Consider the following 26,072-nt stretch of genomic DNA (forward strand, 5'->3'; position numbering starts at 1 on the left):
GTCCACTGTTAGTAAGCAATTCAAGAAATTCATTTCCATGTAATTTCAAAGACAAGGCTTATTGAGATAAATCTTACTTGCATGAACCATGATAGCCTATACAAGCTGAATTAGTTTTATATTTAACCCTTTCGTTACTGTATTTATTTTGAGATGCTCTGTATTTTTTTCAATTACTTTAGATATAACAAAAAATTTACTAAAATAACTTAGGTTATCATTCAGCTAGTGTTAGGAACATAATTGTGACTAAGGTTTGGTGGAAGATATCAATTCAAAACTTATGAAAACAAGACATTTGTACTATAGAGCCAGAGGCGGTTTCAGCTGGGTTGGTAACGAAAGGGTTAAATGACTAAAATGTTTGAGATTAATTATTTGTTCTTTAAACGATTTCAGTCACCAAACTGTAGCTACACTGGAACACTGTCTTCGAAGGTTCAAGCTGATTATATAGTACTTTTTTTCAACCTCAGATGGATGAAAGGCAAAACAGATCAGGTTAGGATTCGAACTTAGATCATAAAAAGGAACAGAAATAAAAACCACAGGTATTTTGTCAAATGCTCTGCTAATTACCTACTACAGTTAATTAAACTGTTAATGATAAAGTAATAGTCCAAAAATATAACAATCTGACAGTTACAGAAACTTTTGCTGGTTTCAGTCATTCAGTTATGGCCATGCTGGGGCAATACAGTTATATTTGTTTCATCATAATTCTACAGAGAGCAATGTTTCTGGGGGGTTTGGGGGGGGTTGTCTTTCAGCAAATGAGTAAGGTGAAAATTTCTTAAATGGAAAAGTATCACTGAATGAATCATAAAACCTTTTAATGTTCTATACATATAAAAGTATCATATTTATAAATAGTGCTACAAACAAAGTAAAGGCCACTCAACATGTATAGTACAGTAAAAAAAAAATTGTTACAGTTGACTACTGCGCCATTTCTTCAAAGATTCACATATCAGAATCAAATAGTTCTGCAGATTCTTTCGTTTTAACAAACCCAAGGGTTATCTCCCATGCTACACACACACACACACACACACACACAAAAACCTAATTCAAATGTTCACAGCATATACGTAGCAATAACAAACCATTTTGACGTATCTACAATTCTCCATGAGTCTTTCCATTACTAAATTAAATTAGGGAAAAATTTCTTCAAAATGAAATAAAATTAGCATCTGATATTCTTGAGGCTTTTTGTTAGCTTTTGCTTGTAGTAATATGTCATGCCTAGCTTATTACTCTCTTTTTTTACTTGTTTTCAGTCATTTGACTGCAGCCATGCTGGAGCACCGCCTTTAGTCGAGCAAATCGACACCGGAACTTATTCTTTGTAAGCCCAGTACTTATTCTATCGGTCTCTTTTGCTGAACCGCTAAATGACGGGGACATAACCACATCAGCATCGGTTGTCAAGCAATGCTAGGGGGACAAACACAGACACACACACACACACATCGCCATGTTGATTCGTTAGCTACTGCACGCATTTTTTTTCTCTCCTTCTTTCTGTGTTTTTCTCTCTCTGTGTATCTTTCTGTTGAAGAGCGTAGGCTCGAAACGTTAAAGACTTGTTTTATTTATATTTCCTGAGCGCCATACTAATACAATTGTTCGTTTGTTTTCCACCTGCCTTCGTCTTTTGTTTATTTTCATAAAGCTTCCCGTTATATATATATATATATACACACACACACACATATATACGACAGGTTTCTTTCAGTTTCCGTCTACCAAATCCACTCACAAGGCATGTGACACTTGCCCAAGATGCCACGCAGTGGGACTGAACCCGGAACCATGTGGTTGGTTAGCAAGCTACTTACCACACAGCCACTCTGAACATTTTGTTAACTATTTTAAAAAAATTAAATTTTTTTTCCACAACTTTTCCAGAATTATATCAAGTCCCCATAGTTCATGAGATAATTCTAAGTCTGCAGAACTGGAAGAGCCCTGGGCAGCAAAGTACAACTGACCGATATGTGCAGAAATGGTATGTATAGCTGATGCATGTCATCTGTGAAAATAGTGTGACATATGACAGTGGAACATGGTTGGAACAGAGAAGATATAGGAAGTGATGAGATTAGAACTGGGTGAGCTGGGCCTCAAAGATATGATGCCAGACCAAAAGAAGAGAGATACACTTTGTAGAACATGTATTCAACTCTTTGGCACAAAGAAGAAAAAAGAATATAAAACTATGTGTACAAAGTTTGTTGTTGTTATTGCGTAGTTCCAGATCAGCTCTGGTTGAACAACCATAGGCACAGAGTAAATAGAAAGACTAAGTTCAATCAACAGATTCATAGTTCTGGATAAGTCATGCCTTCATCTAGGTGAAAAACCATAATGTAAATAGCACAGCCAATGTTTCAACCTATGTGATGTCGCTTGGGCACATTCTCTCCCCCATTGCTCAGTCTTGGCAAATCATATTTACTTTAGGCATGTACTCTATCCACTGTCCTGTCCGGGCATAGTGTAATCTCAACTGTCCTGTTTCTAGAGACTCTCATTATTATGATGATGATCATCATTATCATCAGCACAAATTTAATTACAAAGAAGGAAAATTGAGTAAAGAAAGAGGGTGGCGAAGGAAAAATAGCAAGAAGCAGCGGATACATACTTGCTCCAACTTCCTCTTCAAGGCAGTGACATCTTTGGTACTGGAATATGTGATATCTAAACCTGGCGAGAGCGCATACACAAACTCAACATTCTGATCGTGAGCAGCATCAATGAGACCAGTCAGGCAATCTAGAAATAAAGACAGGTAATAACAAATGATTAAACAGGTGACAAACAAAAATGATTTACTCTTACTCTTTTACTTGTTTCAGTCACTTGACTGCAGCCATGCTGGAGCACCGCCTTTAGAAAAGCAAATCGACCCCAGGACTTATTCTTTTGTAAGCCCAGTACTTATTCTATCGGTCTCTTTTGCCGAACCGCTAAGTGACGGAGACGTAAACACACTAGCATCGGTTGTCAAGCAATGCTAGGGGGACAAACACACACACACACATATATATATATACATACATATATACGACAGGCTTCTTTCAGTTTCCGTCTACCAAATCCACTCACAAGGCATTGGTCGGCCCGGGGCTATAGCAGAGACACTTACCCAAGATGCCACGCAGTGAGACTGAACCTGGAACCATGTGGTTGGTTAGCAAGCTACTTACCACACAGCCACTCCTGACAAACAAGAATCTCTATATATAAACGACAAAATGTCTGTGTGTGTGTCCTTTATACAAATCCACAATTTTTCAGTCAGAGGGCTCGCGCTTTCTATGGTCATTCAAAACCGTCCAAGGGTGGTCGTGCACATCTTTACATTTCCCTAGTCACCCCGCAAAGCCATTAAAAAATCAATAGAAGTGACTTTTTTGTGAATTTTCTATCTAAAACCCAATCAAAATGCCCGAAACTTGATATGCCAATTGAATGCCAGCTAGCTGTATGTGATTGGTCGGAGATTTGGACAGTACTCGCGTGTATGCGAGCATGCACGCAGCTGTATAAGTATGCACTAGCACTATGACCCAGCGTTGCCAGGTCATAATGCTAGTTTGTATCTAAATGCAATCACTTGTTTTAGCAGAATAGAATGCCAGTAGTCAAGTAGTCTATCAGTAGTAACTTTTCAAAAATACAGTGACAGCTGCATAGCTCCAAGAGACCTAAATGAAATTCTAAAGACGATGTTTAGCTTTAGTTTCCATGGCATTTAGAGCAAATTAAAGCTAGAATCCCTATGTTTTCCACCCTGGATAGGATGGAAGCCTTTTACAACTAACAATCCTAGAACATATAGTCCCAACATAATGTTCCTGACAACTTCATGGACTGAGGTATGCAAAATAAGTATCCCTATGTGAGTAAATGGGAAGTCTGCACAGGGATTTGACACTTGACTCCTAGACTATTGCAGGTGAATTTCAATCATGTATTTACAAACCACGGATCTTTTCGGTTTGAACAGCAGTTTTTTTTAATAATTTCCACGTAACTAAAAAAATTTTAAACTTCGTATACTGGTAGAATGTGTTTATAAAACATCTTTTTCTCTTGGCTTTATTGAGAAAATTCTATAGTTTGTAAGATGTCTGTTGTTTTTTTTTCTTCAATTTCTGCAATTTCAACCAATCAATGACATCTAATTGAGGTGAAAACATTCTGTGCTGTATGAATATGTCCCTCGTTTAAGAAACAGATTGGGTTTATTTACATTTCTGAAGAAAAAAAAGATACCCTTCCCCCCACCCATAACCCTAAAACAGATTGAAATGCAATAGATCGATACTAGAGTCATAATTATGGGTGACAATTTCATATGACATCGTTAGAAAAAACTGCCGTTCAAACCGAAAAGATCCCAAAACACTGCTCAGTCAACTGGTAGTGATGTCTTATTTGGTTGTTGGGACACCCCCAAAATGTTAGTCCTTGTGTAGATATTCAAGAGAGAAGTACACTGGAGTGACTTCCTATTGACTTCTGTAGGCCTACTTGTGAATCTGAACTAATCACTTGCTACCTAACAAAACACTCTTCAATTGTAATGCTACCTGCTAATAACAGCAAATAAGGAAACCCCTATGTGGACACTCGACTTGCTAGAAATAACAGCCTAATCTTACTCAAATAATCCATTACCTATTTCTTTGCTACCCACATAGAGGACAAACAAGGACAGATAAACGGATTAAGTCGATTATATCGACCCCAGTGAGTACCTGGTACTTAATTTAATTGACCCCGAAAGGATGAAAGGTAAAAGTCGACCTCAGCGGAATTTGAACTCAGAACGTAATGGCAGACGAAATACCACTAAGCATTACGCCCAGTATGCTAACATTTCTACCAGCTCGCCACCAAATAATCCATTACCATTTTAGGAAATATAGACTTACACAATCCTTGCCACCCACCCTCAAGAAACAAGAGTCGCAGGTGGAATGTCTACTTGAGCAGAATTGACCTACAGCTACACAACAGTAGCAGCAAATTAAAACCACTCTACAGCACTGATCTAAATTTAAGATCAGTGATGGTAAACCTATGACCCCTGCATCATGCTTCGAGTTGTTATTCACTAGGGGGTTTTTGAAGCAATGCCATGAGGAAATGTGGTGAAATTTTTTTTAAGACAGCACATCTTGAATTTTTAGTTGACACAAAATGGATTTTGAAGAAGAAAAATACATCTTGCACAATCTAACATGGCTAGTGCAATAAAGACTACCATTTCTTGACAGTTCACTTCTGATGACAGGCCTTTCTGCCCGAAACACCTGCAATATCATATAAAAAGCTTATTTCTTATCTACAAGCTAAAACTATAACACATGTTGGTGACAATCCAATGACAAGATTACTAAAATTAAATATTTCAATATGCTGGAGTAAACAAAGTTCACCACCTCTGAGCTGGGTGAATTGGACTATTGAGAACTGTCACACATCTTAACCTAAAATTAAATATGTTAGCAGTGACAGGATATAAAACACTAGCTTTATGGATTGTCATTCATTATTTTACCAAGATGACCATCTACTCTCTCAAATGAAATGGAACAATGTAAAAATGAAACATCTTCCCTTGAAGAACCATAAGACAACATCTGTAGCTGTAGGAAATTTGAACTCAAGATCACTAAGTTACCAATCAGATATCATAACCATTTGGTCATTTCACATCAAACTCAACAGAATGGAGCATTTGGGTATAGCTGTTTGGATGCTGGCAATTTGGTATGGTTGACTGGATACTGAACCTGTTTGGTGACAGTACATTTTGGCACTGGGGGCAAACACACATACACACACATTACAATCTATTAATAGAAGATGACTGACATAAATAGAGAGACAGAGAGGAGGGAAGTGAACAAAAGAAACATGGAAATGTCTGATGTCAAATAAGTCAGCGTCGAATCAGTGATACCAAATAGGCAGGGTCAAAATATTTCATGCCCCTAAAAGAACTAAAGGACAATGTTGTTTTTTTGTTTTTACATGCAGTAAACAACAAAGAGAAAGAGATAAAGATAGTTACCAGCTTCTTCTACAGAATATAAATCACGCCACATGGCTCTGTGCTTACAATCATCTTTCGGGGCATACAGGTATGTGTTGAGTCCCATTTTGCTCATCCTGAAGTAAATAACAAAAATAATACAGTCAGAAAAACAAATAAAGGCCTTAATCCTTTAGCGTTCAGATTAATTTGGCAAAAATAATCCTTACTTATTCAAATTTCATCATCATCATCATCATCGTTTAATGTCCGCTTTCCATGCTAGCATGGGTTCAACTGGGGTCTGGGAAGCCAGAAGGCTGTGCCAGACCCAGTCTGATCTGGCAGTGTTTCTACAGCTGGATGCCCTTCCTAACGCCAACCACTCCGTGAGTGTAGTGGGTGCTTTTTACATGCCAAGTTTCAAGATAGGAAAGATGTAATTGCTTATTTTTAGAATGACATTGCAGGGTAGGTGTGAGATGCTGGTTCTGGCAAGTTTGAACATAAAATGTGTAGAATATTCGGTCCGGTTACAGCCGGTTTAAACACTAGAGGGTTAAGGGAGGAAAGGCAAAGTTGAACTTAGTGAACAGTGGGCTAGAACAAATGCACTAAGGCATGTTATCCTTCGTTCTTACGACTCCACCAATTCACCTATATCTCTCACACGCACACACACAAAGCAAGAGAGAGCATGTGAAATGTGCTGAGAAATAGAATGCTGTTGGCAGATAACACACTGAGATCAATTGAAACATCTGTCTAGGTTCAGTAATGTGCGTATGAGCATATGTGTCAGTGTTGTATACGTGTGCATGACTGACAGATTCTATTATTATAATAGGATCTTTTCGGTTTGAACGGCAGTTTTTAACATAATTTCTAGGTAACTAAAAAATTTTTAACTTCGTATACTGGTAGAATGTGTTTATAAAACATCTTTTTCTCTTGGCTTTATTGAGAAAATTTTATAGTTTGTAAGATATTTGTTGCTTTTTTCTTCAATTTCTGCAATTTCAACCAATCAATGACGTCTATTGAGGTAAACAACATTCTGTGCCGTATGAATATGTCCCTCGTGTAAGAAACAGATTGGGTTTATTTACATTTGTGAAAAAAAAAAGATACCCTTCCCTCCACCCCTAACCCTAAAACAGATTGAAATGCAATAGATTGATACTAGGGTCATAATTATGGATGACAATTTCATATGACACCGCTAGAAAAAAATGCCGTTCAAACCGAAAAGATCCTTATAATATAATAGATTTTTGTATTATTACAGATCCCTGTGTTTTGTAAGAGTTGGCACAAGGAAAGGCATCTGGCCATAAAACACTGCTTCAAAAGGTTCAATCCAATCCATGCTAGCATGGAAGTGGACAAAAACATGGTAATAATAATACTAACTGCTTCGAATTTGAACTCAAGGCCAGTAGATTTGTGGGAAGGGTGTTAGTCAATACCTATTTCTTTATTACCCACAAGGGGCTAAACATAGAGGGGACAAACAAAAACAGACAAAGGGATTAAGTCGATTGACGCTAAACGATGATGATGATGATGATGACATCGACCCCAGTGCGTAACTGGTACTTAATTTATCGACCCCAAAAGGATGAAAGGCAAAGTCGACCTCGGCGGAATTTGAACTCAGAACGTAACAGCAGACTAAATACGGCTACGCATTTCGCCCAGCGTGCTAACGTTTCTGCCAGCTCGCCGCTTTTGGGTGTTAGTCAACACCATCAAACCCAATACGTGAGTGATACTTCGACCCCAAAACAATAAAACGCCAAGTGGAATTTGGTGGAATTTGAAAACAAAGTCGAAAGAAATGCCACAAAGCAATTTGTCCAACACGCCAACATTTCTGCCAGCTCACTGCCTTCGTAATAGTAACTGTTTCCAATTTAGGCTCAAGGCCAGCAGTCTGGAGTGGGGGGGGGGGGACAAAAACACACACACACACAATGGGCTTCTTTCAGTTTCCATCTACCAAATCCATTCACAAGGCTTTGGTCAACCCGAGGCTATAGTAGAAGACACTTGCCCATGGTGGCATGAGGTGGGACTGAACCTAGAACCATGCCGGTCTCTTTATATTCTGTAACATAGCAGTTCAACAAATAAAAATCGATAAAATAAGTACAAGAATGAAATAAATAACTAAGGTCGATAAGATGTATCAAAAAAATCAAGGGCAGTGCCTCATTGTAGCCAAAGTGAACTGACTGAAACCCATGAAAGATAAAAGCGTAAGAGACCTAAATATTGAAAAAAATTATCTCAAAAGAGATAAAGGTAAACAGAAAAATTATCATGTAATCATTGCTGCCATTTTTACAATTTACTAAAGTATGGCCCCCCGTGTCGGTGGCACGTAAAAGCACCATCCGTTCGTGTCCGTTGCCAGCCTCACCTGGCCCCCGTGCCGGTGACACGTAAAAGCACCATCCGTTCGTGGCCGTTTGCCAGCTCTGTCTGGCACCTGTGCGGGTGGCACGTAAAAAGCACCCACTACACTCACGGAGTGGTTGGCGTTAGGAAGGGCATCCAGCCGTAGAAACACTGCCAGATCTGACTGGGCCTGATGGAGCCTTCCAGCTTCACAGACCCCAGTTGAACCGTCCAACCCATGCTAGCATGGAAAACGGACGCTAAATGATGATGATGTGTATGAGACTTATAAATTGTTCTTAGTCATGTATTACACTATGACGCTAGTGTACCAAAGTAGCAGCAGCATCAAAAGACCACCCACTACCTTATCCATACAGCCAGTGGCAGTGTACAATAGAATACATCAATAAACCAATAAGACAGAAACATTTTCTTTATACAGTTCACAGATGTTTATAAAAACAATTATAATTTACCATTTGAATAAAATTCTTCGTTGATCTGTTGTCCATGGTCTGCCATAGAAACCTGAAGAAAAAAAAGAAAAAAAATATTGATTAGATGTGTGATTCAGTTGGTGTTTACATAATATATCATATTTTATATATAAAGATATAGTGAGAGTTGAAAGAAAACGTAGGTTCAACAATACTGCAAACAGTATGGATATATTTCTTTACTACCCCCAAGGGGCCAAACACAGAGGGGACAAACAGATTAAGTCGATTACATCGACTCCAGTGCATAACTGGTACTTAATTTATCGACTCCGAAAGGATGAAAGGCAAAGTCGACCTCGGCGAAATTTGAACTCAGAACGTGGCGACGGACGAAATACCTATTTCTTTACTACCCACAAGGGGCCAAACAAGGACAGACAACCAGATTAAGTCGATTACATCGACCCCAGTGCATAACTGGTACTTAATTTATCGACCCCGAAAGGATGAAAGGCAAAGTCAACATCGGCGGAATTTGAACTCAGAACGTAGCAACGGACGAAATACCTATTTCTTTACTACCCACAAGGGGCCAAACAAGGACAGACAAACGGATTAAGTCGATTACATCGACCCCAGTGCGTAACTGGTACTTAATTTATCGACCCCGAAAGGATGAAAGGCGAAGTCGACCTCGGCGAAATTTGAACTCAGAACGTAACGGCAGACGAAATACGGCTACGCATTTCGCCCAGCGTGCTAACGTTTCTGCCAGCTCGCCACCCTTATGTATGCAAACAGTATGTATATTAATGATGAAATATATGGAAAAGTGTCTTCTATTATAGCTTCAGGTTAACTAAAGCTTTGTGAGCAGATATGGTAGGCAGAAACTGAAAGCCCATCATAAGTATACAAATATGTGTGTGTGTCTGTGTATACATGGCAACTTGGATAAGTGTCGTCTACAATAGCACTAGGTTAACCAATGCTTTGTGAGTAAATCTGGCAGACAGAAACCGAGTGGAAACCTACTGTATATATCATGCCTGTGCCAGTGGTACATAAAAAGCACCCACTGCACTCTTGTAGTTGTTGATGTTAGGAAGGGCATCCAGCTATAGAAACCATGCCAAATCAGATTGGGACCTGGCGCAGCTCCCCAGCTTACCAGTTTTCAGTCAAACCGTCCAACCCATGCCAGCATGGAAAGATATTGAATTAAGATGATGATGATAGGTATGTGTGCATATGTGTGTGTGTGTGTATATATATATATATATATATATATATATATATATATATATATATATCATCATCATCATTTAAACGTCTATTTTCCATGCTGGCATGGGTTGGACAAGCTCTGGAGAGTCAGCGGCTGCACCAGGCTCCAATCTGATCTGACAATGTTCCTAAAGCTGGATGCCCTTCCTAACACCAACCACTCCGAGAGTGTAGTGCGTGCTTTTTACGTGCCACCAGCACAGGAGCCAGTCAGGCGGGCCTGGCATCAATCACGGGTGGATAGTGCTTTTTACATGCTACCAGCACACAAGCCAGTCAGGGAGTACTTCTCTGTCATGGTTAATGCGACAAACACACACTACACACCCTCCCTCCAAGCACTGCAGCAAACAGAAGTGAGCTAGAATACTAAAACTTCACACATGTACAGCAGAGCTCAAGGTCAATCTGTGCCAAGTAGCTTCACTCTGCATGCCTTCTTAGCTTCATTACTATGGAAACAGTCCAGATACTTATTGATCAGCCTTCGTATGTATATATACATACAGATATATATATATTATAAGTACATATAAATATAAGGTGCAATGGGTAAATTGTTGCTATTTTATATTTTTAATTTCATGCATGCACGTACTTTGTTTTTGGTTTTGTCGACAGCACAGTATAGTAGGGTCAGTTGGGCACCATCTGTGAGAAAAACAGCACCATGACATAATTCACTCTGCCAGAAATTCGGAAATGACATGCCGTACTGCTTGGCTACTTCCAGACAATACAGCACAAATGTTTTGGATTGGCTTAAAAAGACCAAGCAGTGCAACCAACCCTACATATACATATAACCATAGAATTTCCATGACGCAGACATGAGTTCCTTCCTGAACAGGGCTTGGCTTCAATCCCAGACACATTTTTGCCTGCAAATGTTTTCAACAGATCATACAGACTGTTTGTCCAAAACTGGACTAGCTCTACATATGAAATCTCATATCTATATGCACACACATATAAATATACATACAAAAATATATATATACATACACACACACACGCGTACATGTGAGGATGTATATGTGTAAACACACGCGCGCGCGAAGGTATATAATTTTTCAAATTTTCAATTGGCAAAAGTTAAAAAATAACAACACAGCCTATTGCATCACTATCATTTCTGCCAACTAAAAATAATGTGTGTGTGTGTGTATATATATATATATATATATATATATATATATAATATATATATATATATATATATGTGTGTGTGTGTAAGTATGTATACACTCATATTTGGTATGCTTGTGTCATTTAGTTCAGCACCGTACTCAGTAATTCTAATAGCTAATATACACTCTTTTACTTGTTTCAGTCATTTGACAGTGGCCATGCTGGAGCACCTCCTTTAGTCGAGCAAATCGATCCCAGGACTTATTCTTTGTAAGCCTAGTACTTATTCTATTGGTCTCTTTTGCCAAACCGCTAAGTTACGGGGACGTAAACACACCAGCATCAGTTATCAAACAATGTTGGAGGGACAAATACAGACGCACAAACATATACACATACATATATATATATATATATACGAGGGGCTTCTTTCAGTTTCTGTCTACCAAATCCATTCACAACATGTGGTTCGTAAGCAAGCTACTTACCACACAGCCACTTGGGTCATCTCATAAATAATGCAGTTTTTTCAAACTTTTATTTTCCAAAATAAAAGGTCATTCAAAAAGCTGAACGCTCATACATCGTCTTCAACATGAAAATCCATCACATAAAAATATATACGTTCGTGTATGTGTGCGTATATTTGTGTGCTTGTGTCTGTTCTCCCTCATCGCTACCACCTGACAATCAGTGTTGCTTTGTTTACATGCCACCCTACCCACTCCCCACAGAATAAAAATCAGGCTTAAAAAATAAGTACTGGGATCAATTTATTCAACTAAGCCCATCAAGACAGTGTCCCAACATGCCAACAATGCAATGAGAGAAACACGGAAATGATAGACATTAGACACTCCCTAACGGATGAAGGCATAAACATTAGTGTCACACCAATATAAATACCAGATGCAATACCAAGCTGTAACTGTTTTGGGATCTTTTCGGTTTGAACGGCAGCTTTTTAAAATAATTTCCACGTAAACTAAACACTTTTAAACTTCGTATACTGCTGGAATGTGTTTATAAAATATCTTTTTCTCTTGGCTTTATTAAGAAAATTCTACAGTTTGTAAGATATTTGCTGTTTTTTTTTTCTTCAATTTCTGCAATTTCAACCAATCAATGACGTCTATTGAGGCAAAAACATTCTGTGTCGTATGAATATGTCACTCATTTAAGAAACAGATTGGGTTTATTTATATTTGTGAAGAAAAAAAGATACTCTCCCCCCCACCCCACCCCTAACCAACCCTAACCCTAAAACAGATTTTGAAATGCAATAGATTGATACTAGGGTCATAATTATGGGTGGCAATTTCAAATGACACCGCTAGAAAAAACTGCCATTCAAACCGAAAAGATCCAAATTATCTACTCTATGACCTAAAATTCATGTTACACCTCACCTAAAAAAATTCCCACATCATCAAAGTAAATCAATTATATTTAATTATTTTGATAGAAGAACACAGAAGATAATAATTTAAACAAATAAGTACCCTGTGAAATCTTTTACTTTTTAGTCCCTATACATAAAACATAAGTAAATTGCTATGGAAAATATGACAACTAGCACCCACATCCACATACGGTGCGCGCACACACACACACACATTCTTCACATAAATCGTTCATCAGTGACAAAGCAATATCTGTGCCAGTAAGGCTGGCATAGTTGGTTAAGCTGTAGTAATGAGTATGTACCTTGGAGGTGAAAGACGCAGGGTTAGTGTGAGAGAGGGTGTGCGAGGGAGATAGTGAGAAGGAGGAAGTCAGTAGGTTTGTATGGAAGTATTTCAGCAAAATTTATGTGAGCAGACAATGGGGAGAGGGGAGATGATGAAGAAGGCTATGCAAAATAGGCTCTGTGTGTATGTACAAATCTGTGAGTGCGTGTATGTGAGAGAAAGAGAGAGAGATGAAAAGAACAGCTTTATTTCAGAATGAAAGATAAAAAGAGAAGATACCAATCAAAAAGAGGAGAGAAAGGGGAAAAAAATAGGAGAGAGAACAAGAAAGAAAAAAGGAAAGGATGAGAGGAGGTAAAGCAGGGAAAGACTGAAATAGAATAAAGATGAAGCTAAAGAAAAAAAAAAGTAGGGTTTAAGAAACAAGAATTTACATGCTTGTGCTGGTGTGTGTGTAGATGTGCATGTATGTGTACATAATTGCTGCGGGCTTTAAGCATAGCAACTAAAGGAAGAAAAAATAGAAATAAAAACATTTTTTGAAGATGTAAGCAGGTTTTCTGGTTGTAACCGGTCAAGACCAGATGTAGGCTGGTGTAATATTGAAAGACTTGAGGCAGAAAAACATTAGCGAAACAAAAATATATACTGACAAAAACAAGCACTTTAGTATTGATTACACAATCCAGAAATGTAGGTATGTGTGTGTCTATGCATATATTATATATATATGTAAGATAGAAGGAATATGTATAAACACACACACACTCACACACACACATGTGCCAATTTTTAACCCTTAAGCAATCAGATTTCTCTGTGAAATGTAATGATTATTTATTCACATTGCTTTAAATTAATCACGCATTATCTTGTAGCTTTGAGATTTCGAGGTTGTGTTTGCATATTTTCAGACTGACATCGTTCGTGTTAGTGTGTGTGTGGTTGGATCTGGTCTTGTTTAACAGAAAACAGGTAGGATGTTTAGATTGAATAAGACCAGATTAAATGTAGAAAAGTTCAATTTATTTTGTGAAATTTTGGGAGAATATTTTTTTTTTAAATTCAAACAAACAATAACATTAATTAATGATTACTCTTTTCAATAATATTCCAATTCTGAATTGCGTAATTTTGAATTTACTGGAGAATATTATATGCGGTTCTGGAAGTCAGATTAGGTTGAGACTATCAGTTCTGGATCTTTTCAGTTTGAACGGCAGTTTTTAACATAATTTCTAGGTAACTAAACACTTTTAAACTTCGTATACTGGTAGAATGTGTTTATAAAACATCCTTTTCTCTTAGCTTTATTGAGAAAATTCTATAGTTTGTAAGATATTTGTTGTTTTTTTTCTGTAATTTCAACCAATCAATGACCGTCTATTGAGGTGAAAACATTCTGTGCCGTATGAATATGTCCCTCGTTTAAGAAACAGATTGGGTTTATTTACATTTCTGAAGAAAAAAAAGATACCCTTCCCCCACCCCTAACCATAAAACATTGAAATGCAATAGATCGATACTAGGGTCATAATTATGGGTGACAGTTTCATATGACACCGCTAGAAAAAACTGCCGTTCAAACTGAAAAGATCAGGTGAATTTTATATGCGGCTCTGGAAGAAAAAAAGATACCCTTCCCCCCACCCCTAACCGTAACCCTAACCCTAAAACATTGAAATGCAATAGATCAATACTAGGGTCATAATTATGGGTGACAATTTCATATGACACCACTAGAAAAAAACTGCTGTTCAAACCGAAAAGATCCCAAGGAAATCTTACCTCTACAATAATAAAGGAATTCCCTCTTTGACTAATGGGTATATTGTATATGATGTGCAAAAGTTGCATGGTTGCGAGTGTCAGCAGTGAATGCAGAGGATAAGTGCAAGCTGGAAAGAAAGCATGCTTTGCTGGATGTGTAATGTTAGTGCGCTTGAACTGCAAAGCACAAATGAGTTGTGAGAGCAAAACTGACTATGAGAAGAAGCAGATGTTGTGCGCAGAGAGAAAGCTAGTACAGCTGTATGGTAAATATGCAAGTTGACAATTGGGTAGAGAAGTGTTGTGTCATCAGCCAGGATTTTCGTTGTCCACCACATCGCTTTCACCAACCCTGAAGGGTGGGAGGAGCGATGTGGTGGACACCGAAAAACCTGGCTGATGACAGTCAAGGCTGATCTGGAACCCAACCTAGGCCCCCATATCTACGGCGTTTGCCGCTGGAATAAGGAATGGTTGGAGATCACGCGGTCATTAGCCTGAAATCGCCAGGCCTTAGCATTTGAAAAAAATTATTTCATGGACACTCTTGTTGCAAACCAATCTTGAACAATCTGCTACATATGAAGTCTGGCTTCTTTGTCAACCTGCCTGTGACTTTGTTGCACCATTTATGCAGTCTTAGTTTAATGACATTTACAAAGACAACGAACTCATAAACTAATTTTCACTTTGTCTATACTAATCCCCAGGTTAACCCTTCCATCAACCATATAAAAACCCCTAGAGATTGGTAAGTAGCACCTACTTCCTGAGAACTACGTGAATGAAAGAAAATTTTTTGCTTCCTCATTGGATATGATAATCTATTACAGGTGACTTTTCCAAAGTCAAATCACCAAAAGCCCTTGCAAATATTATAACCCTATTGTACAGCTAACAAAGATTTCAGAAGGGGTTAGTTCAACGTTCAACTGGTATATATTTTATCAACCCTGAAAGGACGAAAGGCAAAGTCATCTTCAGCAGAATTTTAACTCAGAACGCAAAGAGTGGAAAGAAATGCCATGAAGCATTTTGTCCAATGTGCTTATAATTAGCTCGAGCTAATAACAGATTAGAAGCAATGTAGGTAATAATAATTATGGCTTTCACACAAGAGATGCAATCAAACATTTGCAGTTAGGCGTAGGAGTGGCTGTGTGGTAAGTAGCTTGCTAACCAACCACATGGTTCCGGGTTCAGTCCCACTGCGTGGCATCTTGGGCAAGTGTCTTCTGCTATAGCCCCGGGCCGACCAATGCCTTGTGAGTGGATTTGGTAGACGGAAACTGAAAGAAGCCTGTCGTATATATGTATATATATATATATATATATAAGTGTGTGCGTATATGTTTGTGTGTCTGTGTTTGTCCCACTAGCATTGCTTGACAACCGATGCTGGTGTGTTTACATCCCCGTCACTTAGCGGTTTGGCAAAAGAGACAGATAGAATAAGTACTGGGCTTACAAAGAATAAGTTCTGGGGTCGATTTGCTCGACTAAAGGCGGTGCTCCAGCATGGCCGCAGTTAAATAACTGAAACAAGTAAAAGAGTAAAAAGAGTAGGAAAAAAAAAGAGACAAAGATGCACTCTTGCAATTTTTGCCAGAATAAAACATTTTCTAATTTAGAACAGAGCCAAGGAACTAAGGCAGTGCAGAATTGGGTTCTGTTTGATTACTCTAATGAAACAGATTACAATAGGATATGAATTCAAAATTAACGAGCTGATGGTGTAATAATTAATATCTGTAGTACATTAACCACTCACTTGGCAATTTGCTTTTACAAGATGTCAAGTCTCCACAACCTTCTCAAAAGTGACCTACAGTGGGCATCAACAATGAAATTTGATACATCTGATTCTAAGATTCATATCTGAATGTATGCAAATACTTAAAAATCAGCATCCTGTTTATTGTCGACAGGGTTCGCAATCACTTCATCCCAAAAGAAGAAGAAAAGTGAAGAGGCTACAATATATACCAACCAATCAATCAGTGTGTCTCTGTCAAGGCATTTTTCCTAAGGGCCCCAATAATTTAAAAAACTTTTGCTATTGCTATCACATTTAAACAATAGCTCCGAGAGTTACTCAACCTATTTTGTAAAAGATGAAGTAAAAACAAAAGGAGATGGAGGATTACACATCTTCTAAATATCGATTTCAAATTTTGGGACACGTCCAGCAATTTCGAGAGGGGGGGGGGTAAATCAATTACATCAACCCCAGTACTCAGCTGGTACTTATTTTATCAACCCCAGAAGGATGAAAGGCTAAGTTGATCTTGGTGGAATAAACACTGTCTAAATATTAACAGTAAGGACCAAGTGCTGATAAAAAAAATGCCTAGTGACATTTAGTTATATTTCTTCATGCACTGAGTTCAAATCCTGCTCAAGTCAATTTTGCTTTCCACTGTTCAAGGGTTGATAACTGAATACCAGTGAGATTGATTCAACTGTATGTATGTGTATGTGTGATTCAAATGTGTGATCTTGCAAATACAGATTGTTATCATTACATATTTTCACAGACCTCCACTGGACATTATCGACAACTTCCAAGAAGTCAAGGGATGTCAAATTTCCTAAACCATCTGTCAGTATCTAACTACTTTTACAAACTAATGAAACTACTTGTCAAAAGCATGAGAATTTGCCTCTCCTCATGGCACCTAAACTTGTTCAATGATTTCTGCTGAAACAAACCATTTTGTTACATTTTTTTCCCCCTAGAATTCCATTTTTTACCTCCTTTTCTCAGAATTTGGGAGTCAAGTGTACTGAACACAAAAACATCACAACACAGATGACAACAGGATTTGAACTAAGTGACTTCTTAACTGATTGTCTATCACATTCATTAGTCATAAAACCTGACATAGGAACATCCAAAAGTTTCCAGAATTCATGAACATACTGGATAAATAAAATACATGCAACATTATTAGAACACCAACTGCATTTCTACATCCCAGATCACAAACCAATCACTGAACAGAGAAAAAAATAACAGACCGACTGAAATCAGAAACAACCAAACAATCAACTAGCTAGATCCATGCAATAGTGTACAGAGGCACACACACACATATGCAAAACTAAAAAGTACTACAATATTAACCCTTTCGCTACCGTATTTCTGTTGAGATGGTCTGTGTTTCTTTCAATTACTTTAATTATAACAAAGAATTTTGTAAAATAACTTAGTTATCATTCAGCTAGTGTTAAGGACATAAATTGTGACTAAGGTTTGGTGGAAGATTTTAATTCAACACTTATGAAAACAAGACATTTGTACTCAGAGCCGGTTTCAGCCGGGTTGGTAACGAAAGGGTTAAACATCTCATGATGTTGGACCTCACAGACAAGTTGATACAAGACCATTAGTGACAGATCTGTCCCATCGTAACAGGATGGGAAAACAATGTTAAAACAATTATTGATTCTAATTTAGGAATAAGGCTAATAATTTTGAGGGAAGGTGGTAACTTGATACTATTGATCCCGGTACTTCATTTCATCAACCCTCAAAAAGGATGAAAGGCAAAAGTTGACCTTGGCAGGATTTGTCAAAATGACAAGAACTAAATCGCAATATTTATCTTATTTTTAAGTCCCAGTCAATAATACAGGCTTGGGGGGGGGGGCAGAGCTTACCCAGATATTCAAGGTATTTAAGCTGAGAGTACAGGATTCCCCCCTTGAATGGGACATCAGTCCATAGGAGGGTTAAATCAACCCCTCCCTGATGCCACTGGTAATCATTTTCAGCTAAGTGTACTGGGGTAACATGATACAATGGGCCTTGTCAGTCTGAACCTATGACTTACTTTTACTCCATTAGGCTATACATCTTCAATTACCTTATTCTAGGGTGCTTTAAATAGCCCAACATGGTAGAAAGATGGACTAAAACATTGCATTCACTGTATAAAGTGAGTTCAAATCCATCCACCTTAGACTGACTGCCTTTCATCCTTCTGGTATTACAGAAAAAAAAAAGTAACCAGTAATATTCTAAGATCAATTCAACTGACTCCACTCCTTGCCAAGAAGAATTTCTTTGCGAATTTGTTGAAAAAATAAAATTTTTATCAAAAAATCATGACCACAAATAATCACAATGTGTTAAAGGAAATTTTTAGATAATTATCAAAAGTACGTTACCTCATGTACAAGTTTCTCTCTCTTACTTGAGTATAACATGAAAGCAAAAAAGACCAATTACTTATTGACCCTTTCGTTACCAACCCAGCTGAAACCAACTCTGGCTCTGATTACAAATGTCTTTATTTGTCAGATAGCTAAGGTATAAAGGGACACACCATAAATACAAATACTAGCCCCCACACACACACATACACATGCAGAGTCATACACATGTGTGTGTATTCGTGTCTGTATTTATGGTGTCCTTTAACCCTTTTGATACCAACTTGGCTGAAACCGGCTCTGGTTCTGTAGTACAAATCTCTTGTTTTGATAAGTTTTGTATTAATATCTTCCACCAAACCTTAGTCACAATTTATGTGCTTAAAACTAGCTTAATTATAACTAAGCTATTTTACTAAATTCTTTGTTATATTTAAAGTAATTGAAAGAAATAGAGAGCATCTCAAAATAAATACAGTAACGAAAGGGTTAACCTTTTTCCTAAGAAACTTCATGAATGATGCTTAACTCTTGTGCAATAATGTAGATAAAAGACACTGGTACATCCATGTCTACAGATGCAGCAGAATATTGCTGGCACAGCATTGTGGGGAGAGTCACAACAGCCCCTGCGAGAATAGACTGACCGAACGACTATAAATAGTAGCAGTCTAAGTATGAATAGGTAGAGTAGGTGTTAATCACAGGAAGTCGTAAGGTGTTGTTTTGGTCATTTGTTGGCTCATGTATAGTTCCTGGAGAGTTTGTTGGATTGTTACATTATTACCCTGCTTCGTTGTATGTTTTATTGTTATTACATGGTTATAGTGTAAAAAAAGGATCGTCCTAATAATTGGCGATACAACACAGTTTAATGAGTCTTGCTCTGTCTAGTCTTTTCACTCTTCTCGTTTTGTCCATTTCAACTTTTAAGTTTAACACGATGCCAGCCTTGACTGGCTTCCGTGCCACCGGCACGTAAAAAGCACCAATCCGATCGTGGCCGTTGCCAGCCTCACCTGGCACATAAAAAGCACCCACTACACTCACGGAGTGGTTGGCGTTAGGAAGGGCATCCAGCTGTAGAAACACTGCCAGATCAGACTGGGGCCTGGTGCAGCCTTCTGGCTTCCCAGATCCTGGTGGAACCGTCCAACCCATGCTAGCATGGAAAACGGACGTTAAACGATGATGATGATGATGATTATAACTCTCTGCAATTATTTACAGTTAATTGTTAATTCCCCTACCCCCACCCATGCAGTCATAACTAGGCCTTCCACTTCATTGAGATGTCGCTTAATTACATCCTTATAACAGAGTTTCAAACACCTTGTTGATTACCATATTTGAGCTCACTGGAGAAGAAGACAGCCTTGGGACCCTAATGACAACTATATGAATCATGCAACCCACCTGCCCAGTGCAACTGCAACTCCAGCAGGATGCACTCAATACTATACATGTTTGCAAGTTGCTTGACCACTTCGTCTTGCCAAGAAATGTTTGTTATAGCTCATAAATGATATACTTGGTTACCATTAGCTTTTTAATGTGCTGTGGGTCTACCGTGTAGGTTTAGGCAAGATGCAATAAAAGGAATAGCATTACTGCTCAATATACTTTGCATTTTGTCCTTTACTTGTTTCAGTCATTAGATTGTGGCCATTCTGGGGCACCATCTTGAAGAATTTTTTTAAAATCTAATGAATCGAGTGTGGTAAACAAACCTTCAAAGCCCAGCTATTGCCATTAAAAATCATACTATCAAAATACGTGACCTTCTTCACCACATTTAATGGCTGATATCAGATCAAGACAATTGAAGGGTCACTCCAGAATCAGGTCAAAATGTAACTCCAGTGTTTTGGGGTAATTGACAATTAGAAAATACATTTTGCTTTGTGTTTGTTCTTTAAATTGAGAACGTGAAGCAATAAAATTTAAGTAGAAATACTTTATGTTTATCATCTATGTGTGTGTGTGTGTATCAAGTGTATTGTTTAACCTTTTCGTTACTGTATCTATTTTGAGATGCTCTGTTTCTTTCAATTACTTTAACCCTTTCGTTACCAACCCGGCTGAAACCGGCTCTGGCTCTTTAGTACAAATGTCTTGTTTACATAAGTTTTGAATTAAAATCTTCCACCAAACCGTAGTCACAATTTATGTTCCTAACACTAGCTTTGTGATAACTAAGTTATTTTACTAAATTCTTCATTATATTTAATATTAATTGAAAGAAACACAGACCATCTCAAAATAAATAACAGTAATGAAAGGGTTAAATATAACAAAGAATTTTGTAAAATAACTTCGTTATCATTGAGCTAGTGTTAGGAACATAAATTGTTTCTAAGGTTTGGTGGAAGATTTTAATTCAGAACTTATGAAAACAAGACTTTTATACTCAGAGCCAGAGCTAGTTTCAGCCGGGTTCGTAATGAAAGGGTTAAGCAAAATTACACATATTGGCTTGATCTAATCATCAATACCTAGTTTCCGAGCAACTACCAGGCCATAGAGCATGGTACTCAGCCAAAGTAAAGTGGCTTGCTCTTAGCTATGAATATCTCTCCAACCAGGTACAAACCAGAACTGTACCTCATCTAATTTCACTGTCTTCCAAGCTAGTTACGCTGTAACTCTTTTTGTTGCTTTCATGGCCTGGTCATCAATTCGAGGTCTCTGTCATCATTCCTTTCAACAACATATCCTTTAAACTTGAAGCAGATTATAACAATGCTGCTGTATTAGTCATCGGGGATGATACCTAGTATTATCTAAATGATTGTATGTGTGACTAGTACATGTCCTACTTCACTGGATACTTTCAGCATCCACACAACTATCCATCATAGCCCAGATGTTCACTTCAATAGCTGGTTTTGTTTTTCTTACAGTAGTCTCTCTCTCCCCCATGCATTCTTCATATTCAGCAACCTCTTCTAGCAGCATTTCCATGCTTTTTTATTCTCAACTAGCACTATGACCCGGCAACGCCAGGTCATACTGCTAGTGCATGCATATACAGCTGCGTACGTGTGCACATACACGTGAGTACTATCCAAATCTCCAACCAATCACATACAGCTAGCTGGCATTCAATTGGCGTATCAAGTTTCGGGCATTTTGATTGGGTTTTGGATAGAAAATTCACAAAAAGTTCACTTCTATTGATTTTTTAATGGCTTTGCGGGGTGACTGGGGAAATGTAAAGATGTGCATGACCACCCTTGGACGGTTTTGAATGACCATAGAAAGTGCGAGCCCTCTAACTGAAAAATTGTGGATTTGTATAAAGGACACGCACGCAGACATTTTGCCGTTTATATATAGAGAGATGTCAGTGAGGGCCAGTGCACAGCTATCATTATGTACACACTTTCCTTCAATGGCATTCTGATTCATACCAATACACTGTTTTGCAAACCTCATCTCATGCTTCTAATCCTCTCACCACAGAACAGGGCAAACTTCTTCCTTTCCACTTCTGAAGTATATCTGATATGTAGTTTCTCTCTTTTAGTTCTCTGATATTACTCATTATCCCCAACTTCTTCCAAATATTCCATATATATACGCAGGGGTGCTGTAAAGTTCCTAGTTTTAAGGGTATCGCATACCTTGGCCCCCGTGCCGGTGGCACAAAAAGATTCTAGCGAGGTCATTGCCAGTACTGCCTGACTGGCCCTTGTGCCAGTGGCACGTAAAAAGCACCCACTACACCCAAATGGAAGTGCACAAATGTCACCTCAGACATGCTAGAAACAACAGGTAAAGGACAGGATTTCTGGGAAAACTTCTTTTTAAATTTATATCTAAGATCAGGTTTTTAAATACGCTCATCACAAACACAAATTACAGAGTAGGAAAAGGTAATTTCAATTGGATTTGAACTGTAATTTTGCAGGTACACATAGCAAAAAATAACATAATTCATACCTAGAGAGTGTGTGCGTGTGTGTATGAATTGAGCAAAAGACCAACAAAATTCCTTGTAACATCAAAGATGAACTGAAGGCAAGGATTATGGCAGCATTCACCAACTTAAACAAGGAGACTATCCAGAAGAGTTGCAGGAGATTCTGAAGTCATTTGGAGGCCGTGGTTGAAGCTAACGGTGATTTTATTGAATAAATTTATTCTTTAATATTTCAAGATATTTTTGTGTAATTTTGGCAAACACATCTGTTAAAATGAGATGTCAGTGTTATTTTTATTTTTGCATAATTTAGACAATATATTCACCGCACTCTGTACATATACACATATGCATCACTCAGTTACTGCAACTTCCAGACAATAGAGCACAAATGTTTTGGATTGGCTTAAAAAGACCAAGCAGTGCAACCAACCCTACATATACATATAACCATAGAATATAACCATGACGCAGACATGAGTTCCTTCCTGAACAGGGCTTGGCTTCAATCCCAGACACATACCTGCCTGAAAATGCTTTCAACAAACAGATTGTAGTCTATTTGTTCAAAACCAGACTTGCTCTACGTGAGATCTCATGACAGCATTTAATAACTGAAAAGATGGCCTACATCTGTAAATAAGTGGCAGTTACCACACATACATATATACACATATATATATACATACAAATATATACACAGGTGTAAGTGTGTGTATATATCATCATCGTTTAACGTCCATTATCCACGCTAGTATGGGTTGGACGGTTCGACCGGGGTCTGGGAAGCCAGGAGGCTGCACCAGGCTCCAGTCTGATCTGGCAAGACTCACACACACACACACATAAGAATGTATATAATTTTTAAAATTTTCAGTTGGCAAAAGTTAGAAAATAACACTCAGATTATTGCATCACTATCATTTCTGCAAATTAAAAATGTGTGTGTGTATGTGAGTGTACACACGTATGTATACACTCATATTTGGTACAGGACCGTACTTGACACTTAACATCCAAATAACAGCAACTAATATCTTAGTGGGAAGGGCAGATTTTAAATTGAGAACAAAAAGAGACGTAGCCAAAAAACTGCATGGAATTTTCCAAACAATTTACTTCTCTCTCTGGATTACCACACTAAAAGGAGATGGATGATTCGCCTAGATCAATAGTAAACGCTTGACTGGTTCGCTTTTTCATTAACGTATTAAAGAGGAAAGACAAATACGACCTCAGCGGAATTTGTATTCAGAATGTTCAAATAATAATCATCATCATCATCATTCAGCGTCCGCTTTCCATGCTAGCATGGGTTGGACGGTTCAACTGGGGTCTGGGAAGCCAGAAGGCTGCACCAGGCCCAGTCTGATCTGGCAGTGTTTCTACGGCTGGATGCCCTTCCTAACGCCAACCACTCCGTGAGTGTAGTGGTTGCTTTTTACGTGCCACCGGCACAGGTGCCAGACGGGGCTGGCAAACAGCCACGGACGGATGGTGCATTTTACGTGCCACCAGCACGGGGGCCAGGCATGGCTACAAATTTTGACACAAGGCCCCAGTCCTCAACTGGTACTTATTTTATCGACGAGCCTTAAAGGAAGAAAGGCAAAGTCAACCTCAGAATATAAAGACAGGTGAAATACTGTTAAGCATTTTACCCGGCATGCTAATGATTGTGCCAGCTCGCCGCCTTTAAATGACAAATACCTGAAATTTGGGAGTGGAGGTTAGTTGATTCTGCTAACAATCAGGCCAGCTCGGTGCAATAGTACCAATAATCGGATCTTTTCGGTTTGAATGACAGTTTTTTCTAGCAGTGTCATATGAAATTGTCACCCATAATTATGACCCTAGTATCGATCTATTGTATTTCAATCTGTTTTAGGGTTAAGGGTATCTTTTTTTTCTTCACAAATGTAAATAAACCCAATCTGTTTCTAAAACGAGGGACATATTCATACGGCACAGAATGTTTTTTACCTCAATGGACGTCAGCGATTGGTTGAAATTGCAGAAATTGAAGAAAAAAAACAACAAATATCTTACAAACTATAGAATTTTCTCAATGAAGCCAAGAGAAAAAGATGTTTTATAAACACATTCTATCAGTATACGAAGTTTAACATTTTTTAGTTACCAAGAAATTATGTTAAAAACTGCTGATCAAACCGAAAAGATCCCAATAATCTTTTTTACTATAAGCACAAGGCCTGAGATTTGGTGGGAGAGTGGCTGTCGACCCCAGTACGTGACTGGTACATATTATTTCATCGACTCCGAAAGGACGAAAGGCAATAATAATAATAATAATAATAATAATCCTTTCTGCTACAGGAACAAGGGCCTGAAATCTAAGGTAGGGAGTAAGTCAATAAGTTGATGACATCAAACCCAGTGCTCAACCAATCAATGACGTCTATTGAGGTAAAAAAAAAAAAACATTCTGTGCCGTATGAATGTGTCCCTCGTTTAAGAAACAGATTGGCCTATATCATCGACCCCGAGCAAATGAGGCAAAGTTGACCTCAGAACGTAAAACTGGAAGAAATTTCACTGTTTGTTTTGTCTAACGTGCTAACGATTCTGCCATTTCGCTGCCTTAATATATGGCAAAAGGACACTTTTCTAAAGAGGAAGGATGAAAGACCAGCCAATATACCTGATATTTACTTTATCCCCACCACTACCAACACTCTCCCTCTAAATTCGAAATCAAAGTGTAAAAGGACAGAAACTCAAATACCACAAGCCTTTTCAGTGACGCTCTACTGAGTCTGCCATCAATAGAGCTGCGAACTATTTCTTATTTCATCTAGGCAAAACAAAACTAATTTGAGCAGAATTATTCAATATTTGGATATTTTGAAGCTGTTTGTGTGGATAAATAATCAGTACAAGGAATTATTTTCTGCATTCTTTAACGGAAAATTTGACTAACCGCCAAGCCTATAAATATTGCGTAATCTACATATATATACACTTGCCAAAGAATGTATATGTCTCTGTGTGTGTGTGTGTGCGTACGAGTGCTGATAATTTATATTTAACATTTTTGTCGTTATTAATCGTTTATATTAATCATATACTGTAAGTTTTAATTATTCATCTTGGAATTTAACGTTTTATCAATTTTCGTGATAAAACACATAATAAATGGGCAATCTTTCGTCTCTAGTAGACCTTTCCGTCGATTTCCGTAAAAA

At 38.0% G+C, this 26,072-nt stretch overlaps 1 protein-coding gene across 2 annotated transcripts in view; it reads right to left on the reverse strand.

The window, feature by feature from the left end:
- The window catches only part of LOC115218926 (protein O-GlcNAcase), a 76,045-nt gene that overhangs the window by 44,671 nt on the left and 5,302 nt on the right, over positions 1 to 26,072 (reverse strand). For both annotated transcript variants that reach the window (XM_029788942.2, XM_036508651.1), the window contains exons 2-4: positions 8,941 to 8,992; positions 6,098 to 6,195; positions 2,654 to 2,784 (exon numbers count right to left, since the gene is read on the reverse strand). In XM_029788942.2, coding sequence (XP_029644802.1) covers positions 2,654 to 2,784; positions 6,098 to 6,195; positions 8,941 to 8,992 — 281 coding nt within the window. The remainder of the gene's footprint in view (positions 1 to 2,653; positions 2,785 to 6,097; positions 6,196 to 8,940; positions 8,993 to 26,072) is intronic.

The sequence above is a fragment of the Octopus sinensis genome, linkage group LG14 (assembly GCF_006345805.1).
Source record: "Octopus sinensis linkage group LG14, ASM634580v1, whole genome shotgun sequence".
Lineage (NCBI taxonomy): Eukaryota > Metazoa > Mollusca > Cephalopoda > Octopoda > Octopodidae > Octopus > Octopus sinensis.